The sequence below is a fragment of the Ochotona princeps genome, chromosome 17, assembly GCF_030435755.1.
Source record: "Ochotona princeps isolate mOchPri1 chromosome 17, mOchPri1.hap1, whole genome shotgun sequence".
NCBI classification, from domain to species: Eukaryota; Metazoa; Chordata; class Mammalia; order Lagomorpha; family Ochotonidae; genus Ochotona; species Ochotona princeps.
The window spans coordinates 30,788,356-30,816,339 of NC_080848.1; the positions used below are offsets into that span (position 1 = coordinate 30,788,356).

The following is a 27,984-nucleotide window of genomic DNA, read 5'->3' on the forward strand; positions in this document are numbered from 1 at the left end:
GCAGCAAGGTCATCAACAAATTAAGAAATATTAAAATAAAGATAGCAGATTTCTTCACGGGAGCTGGCTCGTCCTCCTTCATATCATCCAAAGTGAGTCAGTATGGGAGAAGTGAAAGGGCCAGCAACCTCAAGGCTCCATTCCGAAGCTCTGGTCCAGGGGCCTGCAGCATACATACAGCTCGCCTTCCTTCACAGCAGAAAGCAAACAATCCCCAAGATTCCACCCCATGTGGGTGTCATTTTCAGCATATGCTTTTGTTCTTCTAAAAGAAGTCTATCTCCGGGTTCAGTGAGTGCTCACTGCCCTTGTATCATCATTTAAGTCACAGACGAGCTGCAGGCTGATGTGCCGCCCTGTCAGCTCAGGGTGAGGATTCACCAGCCTCCCAGCCGATTGCAGACACTTGGCACTGGTGATCATTAGAGCTGAAGTACTCCAGGACAGCTACATTTGTGCTGCACCATTAAATTATTTTTCTAGGGAGAGGATTTGAAGAAGTCTTTAACTTTTATCTTCAGGAGCGACTTTCTTCTTGCTTTTCTGACCAGCAAACTTTTTCCTGTGAAAAAGAAAGGAAAAAAAAAAAAAAGTAAAAGAAAGGAAAGCTGTCTCAATAATTCTAGATAGATTTCCTTTCTACAGTTCTGTAATTCTATCACTTCAATAACATTTACTGAAGCCTACTGTATACATTGCCAAGGCACTAGGAACACAGATACATCAGACATGACCTCTTCCCTTTAACAAAACCATAATTACCGTAAGACAGACATCTCAATACATTAAATGCTATGCTGTGTGACAGATTCTGATCCTGACCTAGTAAGAGGTGCACACTGGTTCAGTGCTTATTAAGCACTGGACATGATGAGTACTCTGCATGTACTAATTCAAGTACTCTCAATGACTAATGAGGGAGATACTATTGTTCTCATTTTTACAAAGAAAATGAGGAAAAGTTATTGATACTTGTCAGTCATCACACATTAGTCATCAACTTTAAGAGCTCTGACAGTCTGATTTTAGAGCCTGGTGAATGTTATATGCCCCCATAAAGTGGTAGCAAAGGAAAAGTGAAGTTTTCAAGAAAATATCAATGTCTGCATTCTATATTTTAGTGATAAAGTTCTTTGGTGTATTTAACTCATTTAATACTCCTTACTTCAGGCCCTACAAACAGCCCAGTGTAAAGGAGAAAAACTGCATTTGGAACCAGAAATGCTTCTTCTTTCTTCATTGTTTTCTTAATATACTGTCATTGGAAAGGCAGATCCAAAAAGACAAAGAGAGGCAGAGAAAAATTTTCATCCACTGGTTCACTCCCCAAAGAGCTACAACAGCCAGAGCTGAGACAATCTGAAGCCAGGAGTTTCTTTTGGGTCTCCCATGTTAGTGCAAGGTTTTAGGGCTTTGGGCCACTTCTTCCACTGCTTTCTCAGGCATCAAGTAGGAAGCTGGATGGAAAGTGGAATGACACGGACACAACTGGCACCCATATGGGGTCCTGACACTTGCAGTAGGCCCCAAGAACTGGTTTTAATACCACTCTCCTATGTGACTTTGGGCATGTCACTTCACCTCACTAAGTCCCTTTCTCCCTATGTATGCTCTACTTCTCAGAGCCTATTCACTTAAGCCCAGGATTATCCTGACTCCCAGGGAACGGGGAACATCACTGAGCAACAAGAATCAGTCATCCTGTCAGGCTCAGTGGCAGGTCTTGACGCAGGCCCTGTGGGCAGGCCCTGTGGGCAGGATGGGCACCACGACAGTCAAGAGGAGTGAACTGTGTCAGCGCTGTTGCGCAGTGGATTAAGTCACTGTCTGTGGTTCACGCTTCCCCTTCAGGATCTGGTTCAAATTCTACTTGTTCCACTTGATCCAGTGCCTAGATAAGCAGGGGAAAAGGGCCCAGGTATCTGGGCCCTTGCACTCACATAGGGGACCTAAATGCAGTCTGAGGCTCCTGGCTTTGTTGTGGTCATTTGGAAAGTAAACCAATGGATGGAAGCTCTTGCCCTTACCCACCATAACTCTGCCTTTCAAACAAAATCAATCTTCAAAAAACAAAGAAACCAGAGTGAACTGAATTTATATTTTCAAAGATGAAAATATTAGATTGCTAACATACAAAGATGGACATTTTCTAAGATCAAATCATCCCAGTCTCCAAATCATACATCACACTTTTATCACATCATATAATGCTTCGACCTAGCAATTTACTTTACGGAAAGCTAATGTCTACCATAAATAGATGAAAGAGTCAAACAGCAATTTTTCTTACCGTTTAGCCTTAGCTTGCTCTAAAAAAAATTTTGGAGTTGTACTGATACTTTCTCTTTCCAATGGCTTCTTAATCATCTTTTTCTTTTGTTTGCTGAGAGTGACAAAGACAGGGGAAAAATTAAGTGCAAGTTCTTTCAAAAGGGGTAAAACTAAAATTAATTTTGACTTTTTCAAATCATAAAATTAATTTTTAATTACCTACTAATTTAGGTGGGGTTTTATTCACTTTAATAAATTTTCTTCCCTAAGAGCTCTGAGAGCCAGAGGGATGATCAACCTAATCAGTTTAAGATTTTTATAAAAAAAAATAAATAAATCATTTTTAAGATTTATTTATTTTTATTGAAAAGGCGGATAAACAAAGAGGAGGAGAGATAGAGAGGAAGATCTTCTGTCCGATGATTCATGCCCCAAGTGGCCGCAACAGCTGGCACTGCATCGATCCGAAGCCAGGAGTCATGAACCTCTTTCCGGGTCTCCCATGTGGGTGCAGGGAAACAAAGCTTAGGGCTGTCCTTGACTGCTTTCCCAGGCCACAAGCAGGGAGCTGGATGGGAAGTGGAGCTGCCGGGATTAGAACTGACGCCCATATGGGATCCCGGAGTGTTCAAGGCAAGGACATTAACCACTACACTATCGCACTAGGCCTGACCTAATCAGTTTTTAAAGCAGGAAACTGACTAAAATGTCCTATGTCAGCCTTACAGCCTAACTTAAGGAGATTCAGAATTTGATTTTCATCATCTAATTGTTTTTCTCCAGTTTTACAAACTAAAATAATCCTAAGCATATTTCATTCTAACAAAATTTTTAATATTTGAACTTAAAATTTCAACAAAAAAACTGGCAAATATTTACAAACATTTTCAAGCAAAATGTATGTATTGGGCCTGGCACAGTGGCCTAGTGGCTAAAGTCCTCGCCTTGCATGCACCAAGATGCCATATGGATGCCGGTTCTAATCCCGGCAGCCCCATTTCCCATTCAATTCCCTGCTTGTGGCCTGGGAGCACAGTTGGGGATGGCCCAAAGCCTTAGGACCCTGCACCTGCATGGGAGACCCAGAAGAAGCTCCTGGCTCCTCATCAGCATAGCTCCAGCCGTTGCGCCCGCTTGGAGAGTCAATCAACAGACAGAGGATGTTCCTCTCTGTCTCTCTTCCTCTCTGTGTATCTGACTTTCCAATAAAAAAAAAATAAGCTATGTCCTAAACTGCTATAAAGGTATTATTTTTGGAATTACAATTTATAAGAGAGTTTAAAACAATACATGAAAACGTCTCAAAGATATACTTGTTTACTCATATTACAGCAACAATATTGTCAACTGGTAATATAGGAAAGTACTCAACTGTCCATCAACAGATGAATGGAAAAGTAAATGGATCATTATTCAGCCTTAACAAGAAAGGAAATTCCAACAGAAAACACAGGCACAGTAGGAGAAATACTGTCTGATTCCACTTGGGAGCAACAGTAGTTGAAACCATACAGTACAGTGTTGGTTGCCTTGACCGAGAGGGACTGGTCAGAAGGAAGGGATACAGAGTTACAGATCTGTAATACAGGAAGTTCTCGAGATGGAATTACCAACAGTTGGAAGCCACTGTCTTGCACACTGCGACACAGACAGGAAGGCTCTCCACTGTGGTGTGCTGCAGTGTCTCTGCACACAACAGGATCCCCTACCAGCAAGAAGGCTCTCCCAGCCTTTACAACTCTAAGAAACCAATCTATTTTCTTTACAAATTAAAAAAAAAAAGTTAGCATGGTCAATTTTATGTTATATGTATCTTGCTATAATTAAAAGGATATTTAAATAAAATGTGGAGCACAAATAGCAAGCAAGTGAAGAATAATACTATTTATAAAAGATCAAAAACTAGTAAAAAAACAAAAACCCCACTACTGTTTAGGGAAGGATGGATGGAGACAGATGGATGGATAGATTCTATAAAATAAAGGCAAGAAGGCAAGCAAAAAAACCCTAAAGCAAGAATGTATATGCAAACACACAGAAAGAGAAGTTCCAGGTAAATTCAAGACTATACCTTAATAATTTTTGGAAACCTTTTATATATTCTGGCACAGGACATCCAGCCTGCTGTATAACATTGGCAACACTGAAAAAGGAACCATAAACATAAATTGGTATCTTGTCAACTCAATGTTAAGTATACAAACATCAGCACAACATATCAGGAATCAAAAACATTAAGCAATGCAGCGATGCGTTCTGATAATGCAATCAACGCTATTGGTGCTTGCAATAGATTATTGGGAAAATCCCATTAGACTGAAATTAATACACTGATGATTAACTTTTAGTAGCAATGATGCACTTATCAAGTCCTAAAAAGCTATCTACATCCAGTCCTGGAAGAAACACTGACTGAAGCCAGAGTCAAGCTTTAATTTACTAATTGTTTACTGTGGGGTGACAAACATGCAGTAATGCTAGGCAACAACTTCTTTAACTCTCACAACAGTGCTGATAAATGCTACTGTGATCTCACAGATGGAAAACTAATGTGCAGTTAGGTCACTATTGTGGTCATCACAGTTGCTGAGTCTGTGAGTGACCGAGGCAGTCAGAACATACCCCATTAAACATACACACACCAAGGGTCAGAAGGTACAAATGCAAACCTTAGTCAGAACTGACACACAAACACATGCACAAATGCCCTTTGGCCACAAGTGATTTTCTGTGAGAAATGTGAAACATTATGCTATCAACTGTCATTATCCAAAATGCAGAAACCTTGGCTTCTGTTCTAAATTTATGACAATGGGCTAAATTAAGAATCTAAATGTCATCATGTGTAACCCAGGCCACAAAAAGCAATTACTAAATATATTACGGTTGAATAATATGAAAATATTTTTTGCTATATGGCATGCGACCCTCAACTAAATATAAAACTTCACCTGCTCCTAAGGTAATGAAAGGGCAGACCATGGCAAGACGGAGCACAGCAGACTTGGGAATTAATTTTAAACTATTCACTAATTCAATATCTACTCAGGGTTACTAAAAAGGCCAATGCTATGGCACAGCTGGTTAAGCCTTGGTGAGCACCAGTTTGGGTGCTGGTTGCTCCAATTATGAGGCACCTTTCTGCGAATGTGTCTGGGGAAAGCAGCAGAGGATGGGCCAAGTATCTCAGCCATCCTCATGAGACCTGGAAGGAGGTCCAGGATCCTGGCTTTGGCCTGGCCCAGTCCCAGCCAATGCAGCCATGGGAGTAAATAGGAGATGCAAGCTCTCATTCTGTTTTTACTTTGTAACTCTGTTTTTAAAAAATAAATAAATCTTAAAAGAGACTCATGAGCCTGAAACTTTTGAAAAGTTCCAAGTTTCAACAATCTGAGGGCATAACTAAGTTCCTTTGTTCATTTTTCCGTTCCTCACGGGTAAAATTTAGTGGATTTCCTTCCACCTTTTTTCTTTTTTCTCACGGAAACCAAGCCAGACAGAGGTAAAGGCAGACTTACTCGGTTGAGGCTTTTGGAATGGGAATGGCAGTGGCTGTACCTCTTCTGAATTACTCATTAATGAGAATTCAAAACCTCACAGGCTCTAACTACTTGAACTTGAGCACAACACTGACACACTGTTCACTCTACTTCAATGTTCTTCATGCCTTCCTCACCCAGCTACTTCATGCATCTCAAGTTCAAGGCAGTCTACCCAGCTTCATAAGTTGAGCTAACTATCACTAAACTCAGTGTTCCCAAAGGATCTGTTTTTATTTTTTATATTATAAGAGTCATGTAAACCAAGCTACTGTATCTGCTATCAAGCTATTTTATGTTACTGTACTATCTTAGTTCATTCCAGTGAGAAATTTTTTAGATAATTCGTTACGAAAACCTTTTATTTCTTCAGAAAAAAAAAAAAAAAAAAAAAAAACTGGCTAACAAAACCATTACAGATTTTAAATGCAGCCATCTTGTAATTATGTTAACCAAAAATACTCAGTAAATGATTTTGTCTACCTAATATGAAGGGTTTCTCCCCAAAATTTACCTTCTTAATAATGGTTTATCATCTTCTGTGAAAAATGTAACAGCTTTCCCCTTATGTCCTGCTCTTCCAGTTCGACCTAAGAAAGATCAAGCCATTTTTTTTAAAAAAGGGACTCTTCAGAGCCATTAGTAAGTCATTGGATTTTCATAGCATTAAAAAATGAGCCACCCTGGAAGGAATAGTTGAGGTGCTAAAAGAGATGAGCAGGTGACAGTGGTGAAGAAAAACAAAGGTAACTCACCTATCCTGTGGATATATTCCACAGAGCTGGTTGGGAAGTCATAGTTGATCACCAAGTTCACACCTTTAAAGTCAATCCCTCTGGCCAGCAAGGCTGTACAGATGAGAACCCAGATCTTCCCAGCTCTGAAGCTGTGCACTGTGTTATCTCTCTAGATAATAGAACGCATGTTCAATGCATTAGTACTGTCCTGGGACTGGAAAAGGGTACTTCACAAATTTAATGTCAACATATACGCTTGACTTTACCTGTTGCTGAGTTCTCTCTGCATGGATGACATCCACGTTAATTCCTTCATATATGAGTTCATGAAAAAGTTCTTTAGCTCTTTCAATGGACTGAACAAAAACAAGAACAGGTGGACTGAAACCCTAAAAGAATACAGCAAAAATTAACAGAGACCCAGTAATCAGGAATATAAATGCTCAACATCTCATGATAGGATTACAGTTCACAGGCTAACTTAATTCAATTGAGGATACTTTCCATTTCCAGTTTCTAATACCTCCTCTCTAAATCTGCCTCCATCTTCCCCACCATTCTTTACAAGATGTTCTTTCCACTCAATCCCTCCTTTACTTTCCTATAATAATATACTACTTTTTTTTAAACCTATAGTAACATTTTTTCCTTCAAAAAAGGTTATATTTATCTAAATTTGAAAAGCACAGGGACACAGAGAACTGTACAGATTCTGGCTCACTCCCTAAAGCCTGCAACAGTTGTGCTGGGCAAGAACTGGGCAAGGTGGAAGCCAGGAGCCCAGAACTCAATCTGGGTCTGCCATGAGAGTGGCAGGGATCCACCTAGCTGAGCCATCATTTGTTGTCACTCAGGATACACTTCCTGTCAGCAGGATGCTGGGTCAGAAGTGAACCTGATACCAGATACTCAACATGGGATATGAGCATCCTTAACTGGCTGCATCACAATGCCTGTTTCCAGAACTGCCTCTTTTATTGCATTGCTTATCCAATTACGGTACTCCTTGGCATTCAGTTAACTCAACATAGTCTAAATCTACCTAAGTTAAATCAAGCCTCACAATCAACTCTAGGTTTGAGCAAATTATATTCACATTTGTACCATCCAATCCTGCTTTTCTCATACCAGCTTTCTGTATTTTCAACTGTTCATTTTAGGCCTATTACTTTAATTTGCACACTACTTTTGTAATCCAATGAAAGCTATAGTGCTTTCTAACAGGTAACTACTCATTCACACAAAGTCAATAGTTGGAGATGGTTCATAGCCCTCAAACTTGGCTAAAACAAATCTTGGTATATAGTTTCTAAATGAACATCAGTGAAGACCTCAACTTTCCTAGTGTTAAATAATACCTATAAGCATACTAACAAAATGAACAATTATCATATTTACTACCTGCTAAGAGTACTTTTTATTAACTCAATAATTAAAACAGCTTTACGAGGTAGATATTATCCTGCTTTTCAGATGAGAAAACTGCAGCCATTTCCACTAAGCTGCCCAAAGTTAGAACGGTAGACAGAGTTTAGTTTTTTTTTTTTTTTTTAGAAGATTTTTAGTTGAAAGGCAGAGTTAGAGAGGAAAAGACAAAAAGAGCTCTACTGCACTCTGGTTCACAAATATAGCAAGTACTGGGGCTGTGTCAAATAGCAGCCAGGAGCCAAGAACTCCAACTGGGTCCCTATGTAGATGGCAGGAGTCCAAACAATTGGGCCATCCTCCGCTGCCTTCCCAGGCACATGGGCAGGGTGCTTGATCAGAAGTGGAACAGCCAGCACTCACACCAGTGCCACGACATGGCACACTGGCAATGACAGCCCTTAACTAGAATTTGAACCTAGACTGCGCAGACTTAATCACTAAAGCACTCAACTCCCAAGGTCACCAGGTACTTGCCAACATTTCTGACTGTGCTTATAACCTACTATTTCTACTCACTATTTAACAGAGTGATAAACAGAAAACTTCACTCTGTGTCTCACTTGTTCCACAGTGCCCCAGTTCTTCCATGAGAAACCAGCAGAAGTATGGGGGGAAAGGGAGACACACAGGGAAGGAAGAATAAGATTTTCAGGGTGTCAGGAAGATCTTCTAGACTACTTGGACCAGCTGGGGCTAGATGATGCACCATATTTAAAAAGTGAGCCTCTTCCCCTTGGACATAATATAGAAGAATGACAACATAGTGCTGAGCCTCTTGTGGGTAATAATACGAGGCTTGAACTTCACTAAAATGTAAGAATATAGTGCAAATATACCTTCTTTTTTTTTTAAGATTTTTTTTTATTTTTATTACAAAGTCAGATATACTCAGAGGAGGAGAGACAGAGAGGAAGTGGAGCTGCTGGGATTAGAACCAGCGGCCATATTGGATCAAGGCGAGGACCTTAGCTACTAGGCCACGCTGCCAAGCCCCAAATATACCTTCTTAACGAGTTCTCTCATGGCCAGAAGTTTTCCAGTCTCAGACCCCACAAATAGAAGTTCTTGTTCTACAGTCTCCACTGCAGAGTTCCTGAGAAGAAAATAACCTCAGTTTGCAAAGCCCAACTTCTGCTTCCCTTTCCACACTCTAAATAAATGAAAATGCTCACAAAAATCAATTTTTTCATTATCTATATACTTGGTTATTTTTACTTTAAAACAGAATATCTTACTTTGATCTAATTATAAAAATGCTACCAAGGAAGTCGAAAAAAATACAGAAAATTCTAGAAAAATCACCTACCATTCTACTACTTTAAAATTCCTCACATTTTGTTGTATTTCAGTCACACATATTCATGTGTCTAGATAGTTCTTTATATTTTCTAAACATGAAATTATTGGGTAAAATAAGGAGAATTTTTAAGGTTGTTGTATATATGTGACTAAACTTAAAAAAAAATTATACATATATTTTTTACTTATTTCAAAGGCAGAGGCAGAGACAGCAAATTTCTCATCTACCATCTCACTCCTCAAATGACTCTAACAGCCAGTGCTGACCCAGGAGCTCAGAATTCAAACTGGTGTCCCAAACAGGTAGCAGGGACCCAAATACTCGAGCAACCACCTGCTGTCTCCCAGGATATGCATTAACAGGAAGCTCAACCTGGAGGGCTGGGACCCAAACCCACATACTCCAATACTGCACGCAAGCATCTCAAGAAGTATCGTAAGCTCTGTACCACAGTCTTGTCACTCAACTGTTACTTAATGGCTTGTTTGGGGTTATTAATAAATCAATAGTATCTGAAGTAGAGCTTCTAGCAGAGATTTAGCCCACAATACCACAGATGGCCCAGCACTTTAAATAGGGAAGACCCAGAAATTTTGTTCAGTGGTTAAGACGATCACATCCCATATCAGAGTGCCTGAGTCCAATTATGACTCCATTTTTGATTCTAGCTTCCTGTTAACTTCAAACACATGGGAAGCAATGGTGATGGGTCAAGTACTGAGTCCCTACTACCACAGGAGACCTGCACTGAGTTCTGGGCTCTTGACTTTGGTCTGGCTTAGCTCTAACTGTTGCAAGCAACTGGAAAGTGAATCAGTGGTGGAAAATCTTGGTCTTTCAAATAAATAAATATTAAAAAAGAGAGCTTGTGTTGGATGTCTGAATGTAAAATATATGCTAAGATGCCTATATTCCATTATCAGCATGCTTGGTTCAAGTCCCAGCTGTTCCACTTCCAATTGAGCTTTCTGCTGAAGTACTGGGAGGGTCAGCTGATGGCTCAAGTACTTGAACCTCTACTATGCATGTGAGGAGACCTAGACTGAGCTCTTGACTAGCTTTGATGTGGTCCAGTCCTGGCTGCTGTGGGCATTTGAGATGCGAACTAGCAGGTGGATCATCTCTATTATTTTTTTGCCTTTCAAATGAAAAAAAAAAAAAAAAAAACCCACTTTTATTTTATTTTATTTATTTATTTATTTACTCACTTAAGAAAAAAAAAAAATGGTCTCAGGACAGCCACTGTGGTAAAGCACATTTACGCTGCAGTGTGGAATGCCCACATCCCAAACTGGATTGTCAGCTGAAATAACAGCTTCTCCACTTCAGACTCAGCTTTCAGCTAACGTATCACAGGAGGCAGCAGATGGCTCCCGTGCCTGGGCCTCTGCTACCTTTCTGGCTTCAGCTGGCACTTGCTATTGCTGGCTCTTGGCGAGTGGACCAGCAGACAGAAACCTCTCCCTTTCTCTCTTGCTCTTTCTTCTTTTTTTTTTTTTTTTAAAGATTTATTTATTTTATTATAAAGTTAGATGTCTCCCACACGGGTGCAGGGTCCCAATGCATTGGGCCGTCCTCGACTGCTTTCCCAGGCCACAAGCAGGGAGCTGGATGGGAAGTGGAGCTGCCGGGATTAGAACCGGCGCTCATATGGGATCCCGGGGCGTTCAAGGTGAGGACTTTAGCCGCTAGGCCACGCCGCCGGGCCTTTGCTCCGCCTTCTGAGTAGATGAAAATAAATATTTTTAAAGTTGCCAAAAAAAAAAGTTTTGCACTAAAACAGGAAGCTTGAACCTTCCAAGAAACAGGGTATTCATCACCATTCCATTTATCATATATGGTACTGTAAGTGCTTCCTAATTTACAAGTAGCCAGCCCTCATGCTCAATGTCTCATTGACTGCATACTATAAAACGCCAGCAAGAATTTCCTTCTACCACTACATAATTTGGCAAAAAAATTGCTGCGTAAGTTATCTTTCAAAAAGTACTGTAATCAAATGGCTCAGCAATACTGGCTTTTTCCGTCTGTGCTTTTTTACATCATCAATCAAAGAAATTAAATCCTCCTGGTGGCCCCAGAGCTAGAATCACACTCTGTGTACAGAAAAAGAAAAAAAAACAAAAACAAAAAACTGAGAGCATGCTAACAGGAACACAAACATGAAAATATGACAAACTCCTGGTAGGTTATTCTAAAATAGAAACTATTTAATCAGTTTTGACTTCACGAATATGTAACTATTAGTAAAATCCTCTTCTTTCTTAACTTCAGGTTGAACACCCTGTCTCCTTTAATCTTAAAAAAGAATCACTTGCTCTAAAAAACAACCAGTGGGACAATGTAGGATGACAACTACTTACCTTGCTCCAATGGACACAGTGATGACGTTGTCCAAGTTGAGTTTGCACCACTGTTCAACATCATATGCAAAAGTTGCACTGAACATAGCTCTTTTGACCTTGTGGGATGTGCAGGCCAGGAAAATCGAAGCCAGTTGGTCTCTAAATCCGGTTTTGCCATCTTCAAACAGTTTGTCTGACTCATCTACTACCAGCCACTCAACACTAAGAATTAACAAAACACACAGACAGTGAACTTAAAGATCTAAGACTTTGTACTCAACAATGGGGACTCAAGATACAGTTAAACCATGATGGCGCTTCTCAGATCTACTCTATCAAGCCACAAAAAGGTCCAAAAATAAGCAGGAAAAAGGTGGAAGAAAAAAAAGATAGGAAGGGAGAGAGCTCAATATATACCTAATTCTACTAGACTCAAAGATGGGGGTGCTGCTGCAGCAACAGAGCTTTGCCTACGCCTTTGGAATTCATAAAAGATGGAAAAAGCTCTAGGGGAATCCTGTACTCATTGCTTCTCAGAATGTGCAACTTTCTTTCAGATCAGTTATTTTTTTCTGAGCGTTTAATGAGGAAACAACATTCTTAGCATCAACACTCACAAAAGACGGAAATGGCAAGCTTCAAAAGTTGTTAAAATAAGCAATCTAGGACAATCCTAATCGGTCAAATGAAAAGCGCACACACAAGACATTCTCATTATCTGTACCTCGTTAAGTCTATTCCTGGTGGATCTTGCTTTAATAAATAGATTAATCGATTTGGAGTTGTCACAAGAATATCTATAGGAAGAACAAATGGTAGAGATTAGAAACACAATTCATCTCTCCTGAGCTTGAATTCTGGCTAATCAATTCAAGCAGAAAGGAGAAGGAGGAATTATATTCATAAGCAAACAAAACAACAGTTGCTAGCTTCCTTTTACTCAGCTAATACACAGGTTTTCTTAACCCGTCACAGCACTAACCATATCACTACCATCCTTTTATTATACTGCAGCAGCCTCTCTCAACTTCAGCACTAGAACACTACATAACCTCACAATTCTATTTTCACACTTATTTTCCACAACAAAAACTATTTAAATCAGGGATGCAGAATCTTTTTTTTCACCCAAGGGCCATTTTACCTATAATGTTAATGTCCCATACAGAGCTATCAACTTAAACATTAGCTTACTATAGTTTTAATGTACTTTGAGTCTTGCCTATGATCGCTTTGTCAGAATCAGAGCAAAGGTCTTCACAGACCTCACACTGCTGATAGGCTAGACCACTCCCCCGTATATCCAGCCTTTTTTTTTGGATTTATTTATTTTTATTACAAAATCGGATATACAGAGAGGCGGAGAGACAGAGAGGAAGATCTTCCGTCCGATGATTCACTCCCCAAGTGGCCCAACAGCTGGCGCTGCGCCAATCCAAAGCCGGGAACCAGGAACCTCTTTCGGGTCTCCCATATGGGTGCAGGGTCCCAAGGCGTTGGGCCGTCCTCGACAGCTTTCGGAGGCCACAAGCAGGGTTGCTGGGATTAGAACCAGTGCCCATATGGGATCCTGGCGCATTCAAGGCGAGGACTTATAATCACTAGGCCACGCTGCCAGGCCCTTCCGTATCCAGCTTTAAAGTAGGTTTGCTGGCTGATATGAAAGCAAGGAAGTCAGCTATTCTTATCTTCAAGGACATTTGCACAGTGGACTTGAAGTCAATGGCAGAGGGCATGTTTTCCCAGCCTTGGTACTGTCAATCACTCGGGCCAGTAACTCTTGTTCAAAGGGGATTGTCTTGGGTACCGTCAGATGCTTAACAACCTGGCCGACTTCTGTTCAGCTGTGAACACTTAAAAACTGTCCCCAGATATTACCTAATCTCCCTAAGGCAGAGAGGCAGGAAAAATTGTCTCCAGTTGAAAACCTCTGGTATATATTTCTAAAGCTACTGGGCAAAGTGGGGGAGGGAATTTCCCTTAGCTTCTCTAAAAACCAAAACATTGCATAAATATTTCTTATATATGGTTCTTACATGGTTAAAATATTTATCACTGCTAACTCCCTGATTTGGGATACATCCCAAGCATAAATGCCTTACCAAACTTCTTAGATGACTTAGGTCCAAATTTCTTGGCTGCCACTGCTGCTTTGTGAATCATGTGTATCCTGAACCCTGTTCCGTCAGAGATTTTAATTAATTCTCGGTGAATCTGAAACACAAAATGATAAAGACATGAGAACCTAAGATATTTGGGTAAATCTACAGTCTTTTTTTTACATGAATAAAATAATTATCAATCCACGAGTATCAGAAATTAAGCCTATAGTAAACTGTAGACTAACTTGTTATTTCAGTATCTGAGACCTTAGCGTAGCAAAACCTAGTAGCACCTTCATGTCTAGTAAATTAGTTCCAAGAAATAAAACTAATATCCTTTAGAACAAAATACTATGATCAGACTATTTTGCATGTGGCAGGTTTTTCTTGTTAAGCACCACGGGAGAGTGGAAATCTCTGTACATTTTGACTTTCTTAAAAATAAACATAACACTTCATTTTTCCAAGAAAGAGAAACAAATTTTAGAGGAACTACTTCTTCCCAGAAGCCTTTCAACTCCAGTGATCTTAGAGCAGTTATAATATATGAATATGAAAACCATATTTTACAAAGGCATAAAAAACCTCAGGTTGGCATGTATGCAACAACCTACAGAGAAGTGTGCTCTGTGCTGCACACCTGACACTGATGGAAGACAGTCGTATCTTTTTGAAACTTCACTGCCCTCCAATGAGAAAGATCACTGAGGTAGACAATCGATCCATTTGTTCAAAAGCTGGAAGCCATACCTGGCTGGCAAGTTCTCGTGTTGGGGATATAATCAGTGCTCGGAAGCCTTTATTTGTGGGTTGTTTCAGCTGCATTAAAATAGGAATGCTGAAAGCCAACGTTTTCCCAGATCCGGTAGGAGCAGATGCCAGAAGTTCTCGACCCTACAAACACACACTGTAAGTACTTTTTCCATATTTGCTTTCGTAACACCATCAATCTTGGCCACAAGTCCAACAGGGTTTCTGAGTACTGCCCCTGAAGTTCACCTTACCAGGTAGAGAACGCAGACAACTAAAATCCAGAGATAACTCACAACCCTCAACTACAGCCAGTGTATCCATTTCTCTTTGCCACAAAACTGCTCGGTCAAAACAAATTATAAAGCCAGCTTTCTGTCCTTGTATTTACAATGCTTCATCTTCAGGGATGCTTTTGTTAAGTAACAGAATGGCTGAGGTTAAGAAAAGAAAAGACCTGAGAGTTATTTATGAGTGACAATCTTTCAAATGACATTCTGATTTTTAAAGTTTTAAACTGAAATCCAGCACAGAAACAATCTTACATGGAAACTAACAGCAAATTTGCTGTGACTGGACTCAATCATGCTATCAAATGCATGAATGTGCTCTCATCTTAGTTATCAAAGAAAATGAAAAAGACTAACATGAGGGAAAAGATAACTCACACACTTGGGCTACCTGAACCAAAGACACCTTGGCAATGTGGCTGGAGGGAAGCCCATGGCTATAGAGATATCTCACAAGGATACAAGTTTGTGTCCTGGCTGTTTTATTTCCAATCCAGCTTCCTGCTAATTGCCTGGGCAAAACATCGGCAAAACATCAGAAGATGGCCAAGCATTTGGGCTCCTGCTATGCTAGGAACCTCCTGGCTCGCAGCTTTGGCCTGGCCTGGTCCTGGCCACTACAGCCATCTGGGCAGAGAACCAGTAAACACAAGATGCTGTGTCTTTCCTTCTTGCGGTAACTCTTTCAACTATATAAGCAAATTGTTTTAAAAACTTAATTTTCAAAAATCTAAATTAATCTGTACCCATATCACCAGGTGAACAAACTGCAATATACTTAATTTAATAAAAATACTACTTCATAACAAACTATTGATGCATACAATATGGATGAAACCCAACAACACTATGTCGAATGGAAGAAGCCAGAAGTATTAATATGCATGATTCAAAGAGAGGAAATTCTAGTAGAGCCAAGATAAATAAATGGAAACAGAAATTCTAACAGTGACTGCAATGGGAAGGTACATGGTGGAGACTGAACATTAAAGGCATGAGAGAGTTTTCTAGGACAAGAAAAACACTCTACATCTTCAGGAGTATTGGTGACACAGGGAATACAATGTAGAAACTCACTGAATTGTAAAGTTCAAAACATTGTAAAAATCCATGCATTTGGGCCAGGCACCATAGCTCAGTAGTTGAATCCTTGCTTGGCATGTGCCAGCATCCTATATAGGTGCCAGTTCATGTCCCGGCAGCTCCACTTTCCATCAGCTCCCTGCTTGTGGCCTGGGAAAGCAGTCAAGGATGGTCCAAAGCTTTGGGATCCTGCACCCATGTGAGAGACTTAGAAGAAGCTCCTGGCTTTGGATTAGCTCAGCACTGGTCATTGCAGACACTTGGAGAGTGAATCAGATGATCAAAGATTTTTCTTTCTGTAGCTCCTTCTCTCCCACAAATCTGCCTTTCCAAGAAAAAGAGAAAAATCTCAAAAAAACAAAACAAAATCGATGTATTATATGGAAAGTATACTTCAAGAACAAAAAGTTGGGGAGAGAGGTGCAAAATAAGTCCACTTATGCACAACAACTCTAGAAGGCATCTGCATTTCTGAAACAGAAGCCTAATCTACAATGTAAAAATAAAAGTCTTTCATCCTCAGAGGGCTCACATTTTAGTAAAAAGGAAGCAATAGTTGGTACAGACACATACAGCTATGCAAAACTAAGATAAATGTTGCCCCAAACAAACAAAAATTCAAGGAAAAAGGTGTTGATAAACATAAAAAATCACATATAAGGGTACTTATCAAGACAGGCTTTATGGGGGCACAGGCGTTTGAAATGGACCCTAAAAGCAAGTAAAAGATTTTAGCAGGGGAGGTAAGTTTGAAAAGAGGATTTCAAGAAAAAATGCAACAGAAGGCAAACACACTCACACACAGCAAAGAGTAAAGCATTTTAGCCCTTTGTACTCACATGCAGCATAACTGGAATGGCTTGCATTTGGATTGGTGTAGGCACTTGGAAGCCTGCATCTAGAATGTTCTGAAGCAGTCGAGAATTGATCTTATATTCCTGATCCAGTTGCTGAAATGTAGTAATTGGGTCAGGAAGATCAGTTCCTTGCACATGAATTTTGTGTTTATTTCGGAAGAAGTTTACCTGAAAAGTGAGATAAAAGGGCCACCATGGATAAGGTAAAATAAAAGCACTTTTGGATGTTGAAGAGTTGTAGCAATTTCCAGGCTAAGCTTTAGTGACATTTGAAACGTTGTGCTTAAATCTAACATAGCTACATAGCTGTCAGGTACATTTCATGCTAATTCATACCTTCCTTCCCAGCACTCCCTACCCCCAAATGATTTATTTTATGTATCTGAATGGCAGTTACAGAGAAAGGGGGAAGAGAGAGAAATCTTCTGTTGATTTACTCCCCAGCTGACCACAATAGTGGAGCTTGGACCAGGCCAAATTCACCAGGCATGAATTTCATGCAGGACTCCCACACTGGTACAAGAGCCCAAGAACTTGGGCCACTTTCTCTGCTGCTTCCACAGGCATATTAGCAGAGAACTTGACCAGAAGTGGAGCAGAAAGCTTGAACCAGCATCCATATAGAATGCCAAAGTTGTAGGCAGCATCTTAACCCACACTGCTACAGCCCCAGCTGAATTGATTGCTTTCTAACAACAAATTTTATCTTGGCTTTCTTCATTTAAATGTATCACTTGCATGGTGCTAAGTAACAATAGTACAGAGACTTCAAGAAGGCAACACTTGCACTTTTTCCTGTGCATGGTTCTTAAACAAGCACCAATACTTTTTCATAATTTACCCTAAAACTCTGCATAATGAAACTAAGTGCTGGGCCCGGCATGGTAGCCTAGGGGCTAAATCCTTGCCTTGCCTCCACCGTGATCTTATGTGGGTGTCAGTTCATATCCCAGCTGCTCTAATTCCCTTCCAACTCCCTGCTTGTGGCCTGGGAAAGCAGTTGTGGATGGCCCAAAGCCTTGGGACCCTGCACCTGCATGGGAGGCCTAGAAGAAGCTTCTGGCTCTTGGCTTTGGATCATCTCAGCTCCAACCACTGTGGCCACCTGGGGAGCAAACCAGTGGACGGAAGATTTTTCTCTCTTTATTTCCTTCCCTCTGTATATCTGCCTTTCCAATAAAATAAAACTTTAAAAAACAAAAGCAAAACAAAAAACAAAGTGCCAGACATGAAGTATAGAGTTTATCTATACTTGGTTTGTTGCCCCATTCTTTGGTCTAGATACAGCCAAATACTGGCCAGCAATATGGCACATACAGATATGACAAAGATACATTTTGCTGTTTCTTCTACAACTGATATACTTTTCTTTCTCAAGTTATAAAAACAAGCTTCACCGTGGGGCTAGCACCATGGCAGTCTCTGTCAGCAATGTTGGCATCCCATATAGTCGCTGATTCCCAGCTGCTCCACTTCTGATCCAGCTCCCTGCTAACACCTGGGAAAGCAACAAAAGATGGCCAAAGTTCTTGGACTGTGCACCCATGGGGGAGACCTGGAAAATGCTCTAGGCTCTTGGCTTCTGACCAGCCCAGCTGCAGTCACTGCAGCCACTGAGAGAATGAACTAGCAAATGCAAAAGCTCTGTGTTTCTCCTTTTTCTGTACATCTGCCTTCCTAAATAAAATAATAACAATAATTAAAAATTTCAAGTTTTCTTCGGTAAACATAATTTGGCTTCCTTTCTCTTGTATGTTGAACTCATGAGCTAAGGAGAATTTCCTCTAAGAAATTCAGGTCTCCCACATGGATGCAGACCCCTTACCCCCCGCACTTGAGCCACCCTCTGCTGCCTTCACAGGCCATAAGCAGAGCACCAGGTAGAAAGTGGAGTAGCTGGGGCACAAACTTGCATTGCTATGGGACGCTGGCACCTCAGGCAGAGGCTTAGCCTGCTATGCCATGGCACTAGCACCTGAAAGCTTAAATTCTAAATACATTAATTTTGAAACTTGAGTAGGTCAAAAATCTTATACCTGTGTGTGTAACTTCAAATTTATAGGCCATACAACAATACAGAACTGCTGAACTATCAAAATCACTTGAACAGGACCCTCGGAGCAAACCCCACATTGGGGACCCTGAGATGGTTGGGGGGCCAGGTGTGGCTTCTCTCTCCTTATCTCTCCCCTTCTCCCACATACAGGAAGAAAAGAAGAGAAGGTGGAAACAATGGTCTCACCCACTTTCCTCTAGTCCTTGACCCTTCCACCCTAATCAAATATGTAAAAATTACCAAAAATAAAATTTATACAAGGGGAAAAATTTACAGGCCATAGCACATAACTTTCATTAAAGTTAAATCTAAACAAATAATTAATCTTCTACCTGAAAAATAAAAAGTTTGCTTTACCAAAAGCAAAGCCTGAGTCCAATGAAAATGTCACCCAGTCAAAGCAATGTACTTTTAGAGTTAAAGATTTTACTCACCTTCTCCTTCCTGAGATTCTCCAGTTTTCCTGACGTTAGTTTAGGTTCTGCTTTAGCTCTTTCATCTTCGATCTTGGCTTCCACAGATGATGTCCACTGAATGGTGGTATCTTCTTGCAAAGTAATTTCTAAAAATAGTTAGGAAACGATCTGAAATGCAACAGTGTTAGGTGTAGCAAACAGTCCCAGAAGCTCATCCTCTGGCTTCCTGCTGTCTGGCCCCAGAGTGCAAGCATGACTACAGATGAAAACAGGCAGTTACCCGAAAAACTACTTAAATGGAAAGGAAATTTCAACAAGGTAGCCAGCTTCTCCAGATCCTAACAATAAGCAACTAGAAAATAATTACAATAAAAGGATGATGTCACATAGCAACAGCAATGAGTGCATGACAGTACTTGGGGCTACTCAGTATTACAGACAGCAATTCACCCTAACTCTGTAACCACGAATTCAGTGTTATTTTGGTGACTGGAAGAGCTGATCTTTCAGGTCTGTGTGAGAGAGTAAACATGCACAACTAACTTCTGAACGATAAAAGACTAGTTTTTCAACTTCAGTGAGGCAAAAGTGGCATACCACAAACCACATACATTTTAAAGTACATAGTTTGACAAGTTATAACACACCTCTATATCCACATTCAAGATTATTTCTGTTATTTCCTCAAATTTCTTTGTGGCCTCTTAGAGTAGTCAAAAACCATAGACATAAAATAGAATGGCAGTTGGCAGGGACTGATTTGTTGAGGAATGCAGAAGTATTGTTAAGGCCTGCAAAATCGCGTGGTCTAAGGCCCTGGCAAGGCAACACAGATGGGGCTCAAATTGCAGCAATGTACAGCAGGCTGTTGGCCTGTAGGTCTGCACGGCCCGTTAACAGGGGTCTGCAGCAGAACAAGGGTCCCTCACGGCTGGGTTCACAACCACAGCTTTACAACAGCTCTGGAGACGGAGGGGTCAACAGCTAACCAACAGATGACCGTACGTACCTAAGCCCACTGAATTACTGCCCATCTAAATGGTAAGTTCGTAACACGTGTATCTTAATATACACAGAACAACAAAAATTATTAAATGTCAACATGAAGACCAAATGAGAGAAAGACATCTAGCCAGCAGCTATTTACAAAATGTCAATCTGTGCAAAATGAAACAATGTACTGTTTAGGGACACATCCTTCTAAAATAAATAAAACAAGAAAACAAAAGCCCAAGGTAACTACCAATCAAATTTTCTACTATAGATTAGCTTGCTTTTTCTAGAATTTCATATCAATGGAATTAGGGAGTACAGACTCATTTCAGTCTAGCTTCTTTCAGCCACAATAGTTATTTTGAGGTTTATCCATATTGCTGCATGTATTTGTAACTTTCTATTTATTAAAAACAATTTATTAACTCAAAAGGCAGAGGAACGGAAGGAGGAAAAGAGAGAGATCTTTCATTCACTGGTTTGCTCCCTAAACTGCTACCACAGCCAGCTCTGGCCACGCCAAAGTCAGGCGCCCAAAATCCCATTCTGTTCTTCCAAGCCAGTGGCAGAGGCCCAAGGTACTGGGGTCATCTTTCACTGCCTTCCATATGCAGCAGCAAGAAGCTGGATGGGAAACAGAGCCGCTGGGACTCATACCAACACTGACATGGGATGTCAACATTGCAGGCAGTGACTTCAACAGCAGGGCCACAGGCCCAGCCCTGAAAAGTTTACATTTCATTACTACATAATATCACCTACTTAAGGACACTTAGCTCAAATAAACTTGCTATGAGTTTCTGACAAATTTTCCTGAAGATAAATGTTTTCTTTTTTCTTTGGTGGAAATGGGTGGATAATAAGGCATAGTTAACTTAAAAAAGGGGCGGGAGGTCTGGCACAGTAGTCTGGTGCCTAAAATCCTCATCTTGCACACCTAGGATCCAATAGGGGTGCCAGTTCATGTCCCAGCGGCTCTGCTTCTCATCCAGCTAGCTCCCTGCTTGTGGCCTGGGACAGTAACTGAAGATGGACCAAAGCCTTGGGACCCTGCACCTGCGTGGGAGACCTAGAAGAAGCTCCTAGCTTTGGAATGGCTCAGCTCTGCCCATTGTGGCCACTTAGGAAGTGAATCATTGGATGGAAGATCGTCCTGTTTGTCTCTCTTCCTCTCTGTATGTCTGACTTTGCAATGAAAATACATAAATCTTAAAAAATACATATTACAGGGTCCAGTGTGGTAGCCTAGTGGTTAAAGTCCTTGCCTTGAAAGCACCAGGATCCCATATGGGCGCCAGTTCTAATCCCAGCAGCCCTGCTTCCCATCCAGCTTCCTGCTTGTGACCTAGGAAAGCAGTCAAGGACAGTCCAAAGCCTTGGGATCCTGCACCTGCATGGGAGAACCTGAACAGGCTCTAGGCTCCTGGCTTCAGCTCGGCTCATCTCTGACCATTGCAGCCGCTTGGGGAGTGAATCATCGGACAGATGATCCTCTCTGTCTCTCTTCCTCTCTGTATATCTGACTTTATAATACAAATAAAATAAATCTTTAAAAAGAATTTCTAAATTGTTTCCAAAGTGGTTGTACCACTTGATTATTAACAACGTCAGAACTTTTTCCTACATGTTCTTGGCCGAGACATTTGTAGCCATTTTAATGATTATGTAGTAGCATTAAATTGTGATTTAAAGTTGATAACAAATCTCTTACATGCTTATTCCCATTTCTGTATCTTCTCAGGTGAGTGTAAATTTATCCTTGTATATTTGAGGCATTTGTTATGATTTTCTTCCCTACCTGTGTAATTCCTTTTCATTAATAATATTTAAGAACAAAAAGTTGGGCCCGGCACCATAACGTAATGGTTAAGGTCCTCTCCTTGCACGTGCCAGGATCCCATATGGGCGCCAGTTCTAATCCTGGTAGCCCCGTTTCCCATCCAGCTCCCTGCTTGTGGCCTGGGAAAGCAGTCAAGGACAGCCCAAAGCCTTGGAACTGGCACCCGTGTAAAAGGCCCAGAAGAGCTCCTGGCTTCTGGTTTTGGACTGGCTCAGCTCTAGCCGTTGCAGCTGCTTAGGGAGTAAAGCATCGGACAGAAGATCTTCCTCTGTCTCTCCTCTCTGTACATGTGCCTTTCCAATAAAAATAAATAAATCTTAAAAAAAAAGAAGTAAATACATCTTTGAAAAAAAAAAGTTTTAATTTGATGTAGTCCAATACACCAAATTTATCTTTGATGGTCTGTGCTTCTAGCTTTGTAAAGAAACATTTATATATTGCAAAAGTCAGAGGCTTTTTAAAAACTATGTTTTCTTCTAAAAGTTTAGTAATTTTAGATTTTATATTTCAGTCTGAATCATGTAAGATGATTTCTGCTTACACTGTGGTATGAAGGAAGAAAAATGACGCTCACTTTTTTCCCATCTGGAACTAGCACAACTTTATTTTTTAAAGATAGTGCTTGTATTTTCCTGTTTAAAGTTTACTTAAATGGCAGAGACATTCCACCCATGGGTGCACCGCTAAAGGGCGACCACAGGTAGGACTTGATCAAACAGAGCCCAGCTGAAACTGCAGCTGACTTTGATGGATTCTGAAATCATGCAGGAAAAAAAAAAAAAAGCTGTCCAGTCAATAAACATGTTATGCTTTCTCCATGCTACTGGATTATTTTTTACATATTATAAAGCACCGTAATTAAAACACACTGATATTAGTATATGAATACAATCTTGAAATGGGAAAGAGCTGAGAGACAAGCCTGAATACACATGGGGATAAAGGTACAAAGGAAGTTGTCTTTCCAAGGAATCTTAACAAAGCAAAAAAACCATCTCACACAGAACAAAGGTAAGCAACATGATAAACTAGAAATACTTGTAAAACGTAGTATTTGGAAACAGAGCCAATTTCCCTCATATTGTGGGATGTTTACTAAGTGAAAAACCAGATGAACAATCTGATAAAGAAAGCATGTAAAATACACAAGCAAACAAATTTATACAAAGAAAAAAATTTTCATATCAGGAGTCTTCAAAAAGGTCATGGAGGGGCCAGTTTTTTGGTACAGTGCATGAAGCTTCCACCTGCAATGCAGGCTTTCCTTACGGGCACTGGCTTGAGTCCTAGCTGTTCCACTTGAGATCTAGCTTCCTACTAATGGCCTGGAAAAGCAGCAGCAGATGGCCCAACTACTTGGGCTGCTGCACCGATATGGCAGCCCTCCCAGCTCAGGTACTTGTGGCCATTTGCAAAGTCAATAGCAGATGGCCTCACCACCACCCTGGCTCCATTAATTCTGGACTTCAAATGGAAAAAAAAAATTTTTATTTCACTGATTGTAGTCTTATCCTTCAATTCCATTTTTTTCCACAAACTTTCTGAGGTAGTCTAATACATTGTGGTGCCAATGGGCATCACAGTGACTTTTGAAAAAATAGTGCAATGCCTTAGTGGCTAAATCCTCACCTTGTAAACACTGGTATTCCATATGGGTGCCAGTTTGTGTCCTGGGGGGCCCACTTCCTATCCCACTCTCTGCTTATGGCCTGGGAAAGTGGTTGAGGATGACCCAAAGCCTTGGGACTCTGCACCCATGTTGCAAACCCTGAGGAAGCTCCTGGATCCTGGTTTCAGATCAGCTCAGCTCCATCCATTGCGGCCACTTGGCGAGTGAACCAGTAGATGGAAGATTTTTCTGTCTGTCCTCTCTGTAAATCTGATCTGCCTTTCCAATAAAAAATAAATCTTAAAAACTACGCTCCCTTTATGAGTTTCTGCTAACAAATTCAAATCATTAGAAATTCACAAGGTCATGAATTTTCCCATTGAAAAGACATTCACCTATACATGAGATGGTTTTCAAAAGTAGATGGAAAGATGGGATTCAGAATAACGTGTCCTTGAGCTTTCTGACTCTCCCTTGTGTGTCACAGTTCTGGTCTACACACACCGGCTGCCATACAGTTACAGCATATATTTGTGCATTCCTGGTTGGCCAACAGTTGAATGTTCTTCCAAAGTTTGTGGCATGTCTTTCTTACCCATCTTTGTAGGAGGGTTTACCAAACTTTCTTGCAGCCAGGGAAGGAGAATTAAAGTGTTATTGTTGCAGAACAGTAAAAGCATGGAAGCAAAGTTGATGTCCACCATACCCGAAGCTGTTTAATTAATTACGGGCCTTCCTACCATGTGTGATGGGATAGTTTGCAGTGTCACAATGTACTTCCTACTGGCTTCAATCTCTAGGACATCCTGTCTGGCACTGTGGGACACTGAGTCAATCCACTGCTTGCAAATGCCATTGCTCATATCAAACTGCCAGTCTGAGTTTCCAGCTTGGGAATACAGCAGAAGACGGCCCAAGTTCTGAAACTCCTGCCAGCCACACGGAAGATGAGAACAGTTTCTGGATCCTCGCTCTGGCCTGGCCCTAGCCCTGTCTACTGGGAACATCTGCGGGGTGAACCAGAGAGGGAAGATCTCTGTCTTTCCCTCCCTCCGTCTTTCTTTTTCCTTTTTCTCGAACTCTGCCTTCTAAATAACTGATCATTTTAAAAAACGCAATTATCCATATATGACAGTAGGGAAAAAGATGCTTATATACACAAGTCACGACAAAAGTCAGCCAGGAGGAAGAACAGACAACACACAGAAGGGGAAACATAAATATTCATAGAGTGTTTGAAAAGCTGTTCAACCCCAGCAACCATCAATCAATAAACTTTTATTCACTGGATTGGCAAAAAGTTTACCACCAATCATATCCAGCAGTAACAAAGTGTGGCGGTCATTTTGTTGTTAACCACTTAAACAGGGAAGTGCACATGCCCTTTCGCCAAGGGAGTGTCCTTTGGGGACGCTTTCCTGAGGAAGGGCTACCTGCACAGGGACCTTCCCTGCAGTGATATTGTAGAGCCCAAATTTAGCTCCAACAAAAAAAGGGTCAATAGGATGCCTGCAGGCAGAAGACCTTGTGAGATAAGGAGCGGCAGAAGACCTTGCAAGATAGAGAGCTAGGAGCCGTTGGGTGCTTTCCAAAAGCTAGGAATAGTAAGCTTCAGTTTCCCAAGTTTCCATTTTTACAAAACAAAGATAAGTTTCCATTTCTCAGACATTGAGTCATTCTTGAAGACTACTTTAAGCAAGGGCAGCTCCTGTACCAATCATAGCCTTATGTAACTTAAAGGTGCCAATGAGATCCCTGTAACTATGCATCTGCTTCTGTAACCCCGCTTCCTGCTTCCCATATCCTATAAAAAGTCCCAGCTTGTGCGGCTCGGGGCGACTCCTTACTAGATCAAGCGGGAGCGCCCACGAGCCCGTGTGAAATAAACCTTGCCTCATGCATGATTGCATCTCTTGGTCTCCTGTCTCGTGTCTGCCGGAGGGCTCCGTTCGTCGTGGGGCGAGGGGCCCCTGGCCCCTGCCCACTCGGGTTTAACAATATGTATAACCAAGTGTTTGGCAGCGATCTCAACGACATCAAAATGCAACTCACACTAGACGGCCTGACCTGCAAAGAGTGAAGAGAAGGAAACATAACTACAAGTCAGATGCTAACCTGAAGCCATCTTCCTCCTCTTCTTCCTCTGCCTTTCAGCTTGGGTTTCTTCCGTTGCCTCTTCCTTTCCGGGCTGCCCCGGAGTCTGTGACGCTGCCCGCTCATCTGGTGCTGACTTTTTGTTTCCAAAGAAGTCCAGCCCCTGCAGCACCTCTGAAGGATCCAAGCCATTCTTTCTTTTGCCTATCTGGAAACCCGAAAAGTTGAAAATGAACCCTACTGATGCAACAGCACTGTTTCCCCCTGGCGGTATATTATCCGTAAGGAAGGTGGGGCTGGGGACGTCACTCCCCCTGCTTTAAGCCCTCTCACCAAACCCGTTTCAAGCTGACAAGCGTGTCTGGGCAAACGTAATTCAAAGACAAACAGTGCTCTTCAAGGTAGATGCCTGCTGTCACTCACACTGATGCGCAAACACGTTCATGCACTTCATACTGTCAACAGGGCTACGGCTGAACTGGAACATCGAGGCAGCCGGCAGTTCGGTAACTTGACCAGAGTCTCAAAACTGGTCACCAAGAGCCACATAATCTGGCTCGAAAAGGAGAAAAACACACTACAGCTCCAGTAAGAAGAGCCTTCCTTCTAAACGGCTCCTCCCACGCTCGGGGCGGGCAGCCACGTGCTCGCAACGCTGAGCCCAGCCGAACGCAGGCCAAGGGAAAGGTTGGCTTTTCTCCACTCTGAGGTGTTCCTGTTTTTAAGTCCTTTCCATTGGGTGTCAAGAGTTCCTTTAGAAAAAGACTCAAGCGTGGCTGTGGCTAAGCTAGGAAGCGAGAACAGGGCGTTTCCCAGCTGCTCGGAAAGCAGTTCCTGCCGCGGCCCCGAGCCGAGGGAGGTGCGGAGGGAGCCAGCGCGGGTGTCCGCCCTCCCCATTCGACCCCGCCGCTCCCCGGGCCCGGGTCCCTGGTCCGACCCCGCCGCTCCCCGAGCCCCGCCGCTCCCCGAGCCCCGCTCCGCCGCTCCCCGGCCCCAGCCGCTCCCCGGGACCCGCTTCGCCCCTCCCGGGTATCCGCCGTTCCCCGGCCCGGCCCCGCCGCTCCCCGGGTGTCCCCCGCTCCCCGGGAACCGCCGCGCACAGTACCTGGAACCGCGCTGCGTCGGCCGAGAAGCGCCTCACGTCGAATTTGGCGCCCGCACCGAGGCGGCGAAAGAGGTCATGGGCATCCATGTTTACCCACAACGCGCCGCGCTGCCTTCGCACTTGCGCAGGCGACTTGCTGTCCCCGCCCCCCGGGCGGCTTCCGGCGAGGCTGATAGCGGAAGTGGATCCGGAAGGCGTTTGTGGTGGTTTCCAGTGGCGTAGTCTCTGGTTATTTGTAACCTTTAAAATTTCTGTATTAATACTTTGTTGTGCCGGGCACTGTTTTGCACCTTAAAGCGTAGTGGCGCAGTGAACAACACCCCCTTGGTGAAAACAGAGAACAGTAAGCAGATAAGCCCCCAAAGTAGCGTTGGTGAGTGTATGGGTAAAGTGAGGACAAGCAGCCCAAGTCTCTCAGATCTTCTAACTAGAAACTGGACTTTTAATCTGAACACGCTAAGAATTAGTAAAGCGGGCCCAGCGCCGTGGCCTAGCCGCTAAAGTCCTAAAGTCCTTGCCTTGAACGCCCCGGGATCCCATATGGGTGCCCTTTCTAATCCCAGCAGCTCCACTTCCCATCCAGCTCCCCGCTTGTGGCCTGGGAAAGCAGTGGAGGACGGCCCAAAGCCTTGGGACCCTGCACCCGCGTGGGAGACCCGGAAGAGGTTCCAGGTTCCCTGCTTCGGATCGGTGCAGCACCAGCTGTTGTGCTCACTTGGGGAGTGAATCATCAGATGGAAGATCTTCCTCTCTGTCTCTCTTCCTCTCTGGATATCTGACTTTCCAATAAAAATAAGTAAATCTTAAAAAAAGAAATTGCTAAAGCATTATTATGGAACCAAAACCTCACTTTCATCACAGTTTTAATTTCTTAGTACATTTGTCCTCCGAAGAAAGTACTTGTGTAATTGCCTCTTTGCTGTGACCGAATCGTGAATACAAGGAGTTACTTTATTTCGCTTGTTGTATTCACAGATCCTGTGCACAGATCCTGAGTGAGTGAGTGTGGCATCAAGGATGACTGGTTATTCGGAGTCTAGATGATAGAGAGATAAGAATTGAAACAGGGAAATGGTTGACATATGATGCTGATAGGGATAAATATATCGGTTTGGGGATATGTGTGCATGAGATATGTATAAAGTAAATTATATGTTGAATAATATATA

General features: G+C 42.0%; 1 protein-coding gene across 1 annotated transcript; it reads right to left on the bottom strand.

Annotated features, from left to right (window-relative positions):
- On the bottom strand, positions 1 to 26,942 carry DDX52 (DExD-box helicase 52). The gene is made up of 15 exons (XM_058676093.1): positions 26,816 to 26,942; positions 25,732 to 25,918; positions 19,193 to 19,320; positions 16,685 to 16,870; positions 14,473 to 14,616; positions 13,723 to 13,834; positions 12,345 to 12,417; positions 11,639 to 11,842; positions 8,978 to 9,068; positions 6,814 to 6,936; positions 6,566 to 6,716; positions 6,325 to 6,400; positions 4,343 to 4,414; positions 2,291 to 2,383; positions 1 to 562 (listed from the first exon to the last, which is right to left on the bottom strand). The coding sequence occupies exons 1-15, from the start codon at positions 26,900 to 26,902 to the stop codon at positions 505 to 507; spliced, it is 1,785 nt and encodes a 594-aa protein (XP_058532076.1). The 5' UTR covers positions 26,903 to 26,942; the 3' UTR covers positions 1 to 504.
- Between the last annotated feature and the right edge of the window lie 1,042 nt (positions 26,943 to 27,984).

Excerpts from the sequence above, each read along its gene's own strand:
- DDX52 (XM_058676093.1), bottom strand. The coding sequence starts at position 26,902 with ATGGATGCCCATGACCTCTTTCGCCGCCTCGGTGCGGGCGCCAAATTC. Across the intron at positions 6,717-6,813 it reads CAGAGAGAACTCAGCAACAG|AGAGATAACACAGTGCACAG; the intron begins GTAAAGTCAAGC and ends TCTATTATCTAG. Across the intron at positions 6,401-6,565 it reads GGAATATATCCACAGGATAG|GTCGAACTGGAAGAGCAGGA; the intron begins GTGAGTTACCTT and ends GATCTTTCTTAG.